Source organism: Eleutherodactylus coqui, chromosome 1 (assembly GCF_035609145.1).
Source record: "Eleutherodactylus coqui strain aEleCoq1 chromosome 1, aEleCoq1.hap1, whole genome shotgun sequence".
NCBI lineage: Eukaryota > Metazoa > Chordata > Amphibia > Anura > Eleutherodactylidae > Eleutherodactylus > Eleutherodactylus coqui.
This window is the reverse complement of record NC_089837.1, coordinates 514,147,263-514,156,845: the sequence shown is the minus strand read 5'-3', so window position 1 is coordinate 514,156,845 and position 9,583 is coordinate 514,147,263. Positions and strand designations below refer to the sequence as shown.

At 44.7% G+C, this 9,583-nt stretch overlaps 1 protein-coding gene across 5 annotated transcripts in view; it reads left to right on the top strand.

The window, feature by feature from the left end:
* Window positions 1–4,186: 4,186 nt before the first annotated feature.
* LOC136588552 (leucine-rich colipase-like protein 1) overlaps window positions 4,187–9,583 on the top strand; it is a 148,950-nt gene continuing 143,553 nt past the window's right edge. The window contains exon 1 of one of the 5 annotated variants that reach the window (XM_066587888.1): window positions 4,187–4,434. In XM_066587888.1, coding sequence (XP_066443985.1) covers window positions 4,234–4,434 — 201 coding nt within the window. In that variant the 5' untranslated portion in view covers window positions 4,187–4,233. The remainder of the gene's footprint in view (window positions 4,435–9,583) is intronic. The other 4 variants (XM_066587877.1, XM_066587904.1, XM_066587912.1 and 1 more) reach the window with 4 other exon arrangements.

Genomic DNA, 9,583 nt, shown 5'->3' with positions numbered 1-9,583 from the left:
TAGGGAGTCCCTGCTAAAAAAGAAGGACATTTAGTGGATACACACTTTAAATACCATGCATCCGTTTGGTTTAAACATGGATTATAATTTTGCACCTTTTATCTAATATACTCTCTCTTCATTCTGTTGTAAATTGATTGCCTTTCCATATTTGTTGACTTGATAGTATTTTTTGATTGGTCACCTCCCTTCTTAATTTTTCTTTGTGAAATTGTTATTGTCTAGCCCTTTCTCCTTTTTCTGTATCCCCTCTATGTTGGTTTACTACTTGTCCTATACCCTAGTTGTTTTTTTAGTTACTTAACATAATTAGTTTGGGTTACATCCACATTCTCTGCAGGTGCCATATTGTGGTTGGCTGCTGCCCAATACACATTTGGTTGGCTGTCTGGGGCCATCTTGTAGTTTGGGCTATATCCACATTCTCTGCAGGTGCCATCTTGTGGTTGGCCGCCACCCAGCGCACATTTGGTTGGCTGGCCGTGGGCATCTTGTGGTTGCCGCATGTAATATGTGCCTCCGGGGCTTTGGTTAACACCGTGCTGAGGTCACTATGCTATGCGCACATGCGCAGTCGCAGGAGAAGATGTCGAACCTCTAGGGGGTGGCTGGGAATGATCATATGGACAGGGGATGGCACCATATGTTCTTATGTCATGTGAGTTTTTAACAGGTGTGTGTTGTCAGGTGTTGGGAATGCTGTCAAATCATTGCAGGGCGGTTACTTCCCGCCCACCTATGTCGGTTTGGTTATATAATGAGTGGTGCAGTGGCATACTAGCAGGCTTGAAAAAGACTTTTTAAAGTCGAAATGGTGCCTGTATTTTTAATATGGAGCAATAAAAGTTATTTTCACTTTAAATCCACCACTGATGCTGCCACTCCATTTGCTTCTCTGGATGACACATTGTGTTGAGATAACACAAACACTGCGCGGAACAATAGGGCATAGGGTGCGTTATAATTAAACAGATTTTTTTTAAAAAGCGAAAACCGTGTGCATTTGTTCACAATTGCCAATAGGCTATGTAGAAGTGACAAATAGAGATGAGCGAGCACCAAAATGTTCGGGTGCTCGTTGCTCGAGTCAAACTTTCCGCAATGCTTGAGAGCTCGTTTCGAGTAACGAACCCCATTGAAGTCAATGGGCAACTCGAGCATTTTTGTATGGGACCGATGCTCCGCATAGGTCATGACTTGTGAAACTCTGGAAAACCTCAGAAAGTCATGGAAATGCCACAGAACCAGATAACGAAGGGCAGGGGCAGCATGCATGGCTGCATCTCATGTTCCCAGGTCCCACTATTAAGTCAAAATGGGGGCAAGAGTCTGGCGTCACCCCCCGAACAATTTTTATTTCGGACAAACCCTCATTAGCAAGACACACTTTAGCTAAGCACCACACTACCTGCAATCAAGGACAATCACTGCCTGCGGGTGGCACCGCTGCCTTTTCTCCTGGGTTACATGCTGGCATGGCTGTCCAACCCCCTCCGCACGACCCTGCGTCCACAGTGCACACAAAAGTGTCCCTGCACAGCGTTCAGCTGCCCTCATGCCACACGCTCACTTCATAGCCACACCACCCTCATGTCTATTTATAAGCACGTACTAGATGAGGAGGAACCGGAGGCACACACTGCAGAGGGTTGGCAGGGCCAGGCAGCGACCCTCTTTGAAAGTGTGGGTGATAGCCCACAATGCTCTTAAGAATTGATGATAAATTGACGTTCGATCATCATTCCAATCCTGTGCCACCTCCATCGCAAAATTGTCCAGAGCTGCAAACGAGGGCATAAAGGGGACTCAGGTGCCAGCACTTCTACACATCTCCACAATACAGCAATGCTCTGTGTGGGAAGCACGTGAGCGGGCCCAGGGTCAGGCTCGTTCCCAGTCTTCATCTTATGTGACCCAAGGTGCCGTGAGTTGCATAGCAATAGGAAATCCATGTGTCCCCACACAATTCATTCTGTGTAGGTGTTAGAGAGCTCAACACCGCAAGGGAAAGTCTTTGAGTTCCTTGGGCTTGCCTGTGCTGTGCACAAATATGGTATTACACAAGAAGAAATCAGAGCGCTCAAACATGTCAGAGTTTCACCCCACCAAGGACCTCAGCCCACATTTCTACCCTAGTCAGTCAGTGTATTTGTGCCAGACAGGTAAAACACCGCTATGGGAAGTCTTTGTGCACTCACAGCATAGGTGGGCCAAAGGAACCCAAGGAAAGTATTAAACATGAAGAAATTACAGTGCCCAAATATGGCAGACTTTCACTCCGCCCCCCCAGGACTTCAGCCTCTGCCCATACCCTCGGCAATCGTGGGCATAGAGCGGACTTCGATGCTAGTACAGCTGTGAACGTCTCATTTAATTAGTTGTGGTTGCTTTCACCGCTCCAAAGACTGGATTAACCAGGAAGAAGTTCCACAGGCCCAACCTGGCACAGTTGCATTTCCCCTAGGACATAGGCCTCGGCCCACACCCTCAGCAATCACGGGCATAACGCGGACTCCGATGCTAGTACAGCAGTGAACGTCTCATTAATGCAGTAACGCTCCTCTTGTTTTGCCCAAACCAGTGTCTCAGATAACTGTGGTAACACGAGAGAAAATACATGTTGCCCAGTGCTGATCCCGACCCCAAGCAGGAGGAGTAGGTGGCCTTACAAGGCCAAGAAACCATGACCAGGACACGCTATAGTCTGTGTGGAAAGCACGTGAGCGGGCCCTGGGTCAGGCTCAGTCCCAGCCCCCACCTTGTGTGACCCAAGGTGCCCTGAGTTACATAGCAATAGGAAATCCATGTGTCTCCACACAGATAGATCAACACTGCAAGGTGAAGTCTTTGAGTTCCTTGGGCTCACCTATGCTGTCAGTGCAAAAAAGATTGTATTACTCAAGAAGAAATCAGAGTGCCCAACCATAGGAAAGTTTCACCTCGCCACGGACCTTGGCCCTGGCCCACATTTCTGCCCTAGTCAGTCAGTGTATTTGTACCAGATAGGTAAAACACCGCGATAAGAAGACTTAGTGCACCCACAGTATAGACAGACCCCTGTAACATTCCTGTAGAAAAGGAATAAACAGACCCCAGTAACATTTCTGTGGCAGAAGTATAGGTAGACCCTGTAACATTTTTGTAGTAAAAGTATAGGCAGACCCCTGTAACATTTCTGTAGTAAAAGTATAGGCAGACCCCCTGTAACATTTCTGTAGCACTAGTATAGGCAGACCCCTGTAACTTTTCAGTAGCAGAAGTATAGGCAGACCCCTGTAACATTTCTGAAGTAAACGTATAGGCAGACCCCAGTAACATTTCTATTGCAGAAGTATAGGCAGACCCCTGTAACATTTCTGTAGTAAAAGTAGACGCAGACCCCAGTAACATTTCTGTAGTAATATATAGGCAGACCCCTGTAACATTTCTGTAGCAAAAATATAGGCAGACCTCTGTAACATTTTTGTAGCAAGAGTATAGGCAGACCCCTGTAACATTTCTGTAGCAAGAGTATAGGCAGACCCCTGTAACATTGGTGTACCATGAGTGTAGGCGAAGGCCGGAAAAATTAGTTAGATAACAGTATAGGCGAGGGCCAGAAAAATTGGTGTACCAAGGGTACAAGTGTACCCCTGAAAAATTGCTCAACCGCGAGGGCAGATGAAACCCAGAAACATTTTTAAAGATATAGCTCGCTGTTGCTTAATTTGTAACAGAGCCTGGAGGCAGCTCTGTGAAAAAAATGGTTTCTGTTAAAGTATCGATACTTTTGAAACTTTGAAAAATTGTAAAAAAATTATAAGCAGAGCCTTTTGGGCCGCAGAAAAATTGGCAGTTCAACGTGATGACATGCTGTTTTAGGTGAAGGAGTAGGCATCAAAAACCTCAGTTTGCCTGGGTGTCTTTACATGGGGCGCAAAATGCTGCTGAATATCTGCAACAAATTCTGCAGCATTTCTGCATCCAAAACAGTCAAAATCGGCTTCAATGAGGATTTTGACTTGAAATCAGCTGCGCACGTAACTTTTAATAAGAAAAGAAATACATTTCTGGTATACTGTCACTACATGTGATACTAGTTCACGTGGTCATGAAGCATCGCATATTTCTGTTTTCCCATCACAGAGATAGCCAAGAATATTTAAACTTTAGTAACTGGAAGAACAGGTTGGATGCAGCCTGGGACAGTAAGCTCCGGGCGGTTTACATTCTTCCTGATCATGTCTTTTTGACATGTGGCTGAGGGAAGTATTTACCTGCCATCTACACTCAGGATCCTTCAGTCTCCCATTCTCTGCCTGCAGGCTTGCTGTAAACGTTCGAGTCGTGGCCATAGCTTTTATCACTGCAGATATGGCACAACATCGGATTATGACCATCCTGCTGTTTGTGTACCTATCGCTCTGCTTTGAGGTCGCACAGTCTGAATTAAAGGTAAAGTAAATTCTTTATATCAGATTTTGTATTTGTATTTGTATTTTACACATTGTATATTTGCAATTATATAGATAGTTCAGGCTTCTGTAATTAGATTCTCTCTGTGTTAACAATAGGGAACATTTATTACAAAAAGCTGAGAAAAAATTATATATGCACCCCAACAGAGGCTGGAGAATGCAAGGCTGTTTCACAATCTTCTCCATTGATCTCACTGGGCCCGGCACCATAACATGTTTTTGATACAGACCTACACCAAAATCTGCATCAAAAACCTCTGTTTACCCGGGTGTCTTTACATGGGGTGCAAAAAGCTGCTGAATATCTGCAACAAATTCTGCATCCAAAACAGAGTCAAAATCGGCTTCAATGAGGATTTTGACCTGAAATCAGCTGCACACATAGCTTTAATAGAAATACATTTCTGGTAGACTGTCATTACATGTGATATGAGTTCACGTGGTCATGAAGCATCACATATTTCTGTTTTCTATGATAGCGATAGTCAAGAATATTTAAACTTTATTAACTGGAAGAGCAGGCTGGATGCAGAGTGGGACAGTAAGCTCTGGGTATTTACCTGCCATCTATACCCAGGATCCTCCAGTCTCCCTTTCTCTGCCTGCAGGCTTGCTGTAAACGTTCAAGTCGTGGCCATAGCTTTCATTGCCACAGAAATGGCACAATGTAGGATTATGACCATCTTGCTGTTTGTGTGCCTATCGCTCTGCTTTGAGGTCGCACAGTCTGAGGATGGCTTCAGACGGGAGTGCTTTTGTGCGTGCATATTCGAGCACAGAAACACTCGCCTATTACAACACATGCATTCCGTATGGTGTGTTCACATGTCTGTGTTTTACAGATGCATGCCTGTAAAGATAGGACATGCGTGCACAATAGGGAATGCAGGCATTGTCTTCAATGGAGCCGCGGCTGCTGCAGGCGGTTCCATTGAAGGCAATGGTCTGCCGCTACCTCATAATTGTTTTTTTAGGGAAGAGCTAAATTCCCCTGTCCACCGCTGCTGTATCCCCCGCGAGGATGAAGAACACATCTGTCACATGCAGCAGATCGGTTTATTTTCATCCCCCGCAGAGGAATAAAGAATTCACTACTGCAGCTGTCACAGATGACAGCTGCGGTAGGGGATCCAGCTGCCGACACACAGTAATTGTTTTTCAGGGGAAAAGTATAAGCCCTTCCCTGAAAAACAAGGAAAAATGGTGTAAAAAATAATAATCACCACATACTCACCTTCCTTCAACTGCCGGTGCTTAGCTGCATCCTTCCAGCTCTGTCCCCGACTCTGTAATGCAATTCCTTTAGCAGGCAGGGATTTAAAATCCCCACCTGCTGAAAGAGCTGCTTGCGATTAGCTGAGGTGCTTAGCCATTCACAGGCAGCTCTCGCCTGTCATTCATTCAGTGAGAGCTGCATGTGATTAGCTGAGGTGCTCAACCAATCAAAAGCAGCCGTCTGTGATTGGCTGAGCACCTCAGCCAATCACAGGTAGCTCTCGCTGAATGAATGACAGACGAGGGCTGCCTGTGATTGGCTGAGTATCTCCGCTAATCACAAGCAGCTCTTTCAGCAGGTAGGGAATTTAAATTCCCGCCTGCTGAAAGAACTGCATTACATAACCGGTAACAGAACTGGAAGGATGCAGCGGAGCCCCGTCAGTTGAAAGAAGGTGAGTATGTGGTGTTTATTATTTTTTACACCATTTTTCCTTGCTGTGACAGCTGCTGTAGGGAATTCTTTATTCCCCGCGGGGATTTAGAATTCATTTGCTGCATCTGTGACAGATGTGGCAGGTGCAGCAGGGAATTCTTTTTCCTCACGGGGGTGAAAAAAACATCTGCCGCATGCAGGGGACATGGCAGCCGCAGACAGGTAAGTATTGTTTTAATTTTTTTTTTTTACACTAAAATGCTTTTTTCTCAGGGAAGGGCTTATATGTAAAGCCCTTCCCTAAAAAACAATTCAGGGGTGCTGGAAGGCCATTGTCTTCAATGGAGCTTCCGTCAGCAGCCGCAGCTCCATTGAAGGCAATGCACGGACCTTCATACATGCGTGTTTTTGCACGTACATAGGTGCGCACCTATGTATGCACAAAAACATGCTCGTGTGAAGCCAGCCTAAATTCAAGGTAAAGTAAATTCTTTATATCAGATTTTGTATTTTACACATTGTATATCTGCAATTATATAGATAGTTCAGGCTTCTATATTTATTTAGATTCTCTGTGTTAACAATAGGGAACATTTATTACAAAAAGCAGAGAAAAAATATTATATATACACCACAACAGAGGCTGGAGAAGAATTTCTAAGGCCTCCTGCACACTGGCGAGAGCAATATCAGGCTGTTATTCATGTCCCGATATCGCTCTCACAAATCTTTCAAAACCCATGGATGCATGCAAACAGCATTGCATCCCTGCGGGGCTGAATGAATCCCTCAAAGCAAGAAGAGAGAGGGAGGCAGACCTGCAGAGGATCTTCTACAGATCTCATATTTGGAGATATCGGGGGTGAGGGCTCGAAAGCTTCCCCGATAGTGGGGATGAGAGGGTGGGTCTAGATTTCTTATCCCTGCCCATCTCTTGGCTTGAAAGGAATCACTATAAAAACCCCATCTAGCCCAGCCCTCTCTCACCCCTGCTCTCATTAATGCCCTGGGGGAGCCCTCTAGCCCCACCCCATCTCTCCAAATGTGGGATGATCTCTAGGAAATCCCTTGTAGCTCCACCCCCTCTCCATTCTCTCTATGGGGGATTCATTCAGACCCGCTGTAATACAAGGCTGTTCCACAATCTTCTCCCATTGACTTCAATGTGGCCGGCGCTACAGCTGTCAGCCCCATTGAAAGCAATGGGCGATATCGCTAAGAGAAAGGACATGCTGCAATTTGTTTTCTGCATAGCACCGCAACACAGGTAAACATTACAGACATAAATGAATTCAAAAGAATGCGTTTCATATTAGTGCAAGATTTGCAACGCACAAATGTCGCACAATTTCATCACCAGTGTGAGGCTCCCTAAATGGGGCAGATTCCTATACTTGTAGCTTTGTTGCAATTCATTTAATATTATAATGCCACTAGGAAAAATGTTTTGATGGATGAGTGGTAGATGGAAGCACAGAGGGCAAATAATGCAGGAGGCTCAGTATATTGCATTTATATATCTTTGTGCAGTCTCTTGAACTCCGTGGCCATGTGGCTAATGATGCTGGTGGTATCATGTCTAATGAGCGCTTCCCCGACACTCACAGGAAGCAATCACCAGTGAAAAAAGATCCACATGGGGAGCCACAGATTTCCCATGTAAACGCTCCACACAAGAAATAAGCAACATCTACAGTAGCAGCAAAGTAAGTGAGATCCTTGCAATCTCGTCCGCATGCGGTGGAAAAAAAATGCACAAAACCCGTGCGGAGATTGCCATGCAGTGCAGAATTTTAAATCCATGGAATAACAATTAAAGCACTGGATATGCTCCGGAATCTACCTCTAATAATGAATTCCACATCAGAATCCACGTTAAAATCTGCATCAAATTTCTTACCAAATGGTGCAGTTTTGGTATGGATTTTCTGCTGTGGAATGTCCGCTGCAGATATTCCCCAGCAAATCCATCCCATGTGGACATAGCCTTACTGTAGAAGGGAATGGTACATTGAGGGGAGTGTTAGCACAGCAGCGCTCCTGAGGAGGGGGAAACTATAAGCAAGTCTGCCGGAGCTTCAGAGTTGTGCTGCAGAGCCGGGCAGCGCCTCTTTGGTGATCTATTGTTTTGTTGTTTTTTTTACTGCAGCTAGGGCTGCTTGCTAGGGAGTGCGGGCACACAGCCTTCTGAAAAAAGTCATTTGCCGCCTTCAATTATTGACTTATATATGTCCAAGCATGGCATGAAAAAGGCACACTTCTACTGCACCTCTGGGATGAGCACCAGCTACTCCGCTGTCGGGCTCTGCCTCACTCATCATGATGAGCAATGTATTTTCCATGGGGTCTACCTACAGGGGGCACTGCTGATCTCCTAGGGAGGGCAGGCATGTGGCAACAAGATCAGATGGATGTCCAGGGTGCTGCATACATCCAGGGAAATCTTTTATAAAAGCTCCCTTCAAAGAGACTTCAGTGACATGCAGTAGATTCTTCATGGAATCCGGGAGGTCGCTCCTCCTTCTGGGAACCTGTTAAGAAAATTGTAGATCAATGTATCAGTTAATTATTCTATATTGCATTGTAGACTAGGAATATATAGCATGATACTAGTATAAGTAGTGAAGGGGTTAAACGAAACCCTTCTATAGGCCTGCATGTCTTCTGAGGAAGACAGATTAGAGATAAGACAGTCTACTAGACCACCCATGTATGCATGTTTATAGATAATGTACACAGGAAACGGCATAGACTAAAAGACGCCTTCCCTTGCATTCCTTTCTCCTGAACTCATAACGGTTTTATTGTATGTAATAGATACACCTTAGGAGGTGTAACTTATGTTAATCATTTTTGTTTTAGCCTATTATGTATTCTTATTAATCTTGGAGGTATATACATTTGCTGTGATGTCATTTATGGTACATAAGCTTCAAACACTTTAGAATAAATTAGAAATCATCTGATACCGTACAGGCTGGTGTGATTTGTATTTCTCCTGGGCCCAGACTTCTGTACGAGATCTGGGATTGTCTTCTCTTTGATAAACACATAAATTCTCCTTACATTTTTGGTCCTTCGAGCCGGAAAGACTCACTGCAGAGGGAGAGGACAGCCTGGCTGTGAAAAGGTGGGTCTGAAGTACTCTCCGATCATTAAAAGACCTCCGTCTTGCTTAGAGATCATTAGAGGCCAGTCGGGCATCCTATCTGAAACAGTGACGTTTTTCCGAACTAGCCGGAGAATTTAGAAGCTTCCCAGATACCGTGTAGTAAGTATAACAATGGTTAAACTTTTCTTCTCTCTTCTTCTTCTTCTGTATACTTTAGTGTTAGTAGAATTTACAATGTGTATTGTAAATGAGAGGCAAGTATAGACGAATGGGTTGTCAAGGGACAATAGCAGTAGTCTATGTGAAATGTGTAAGGTAAATGAGAAGTATAGACAAATAGGTTGCCAAGGGGCAATAGCAGTA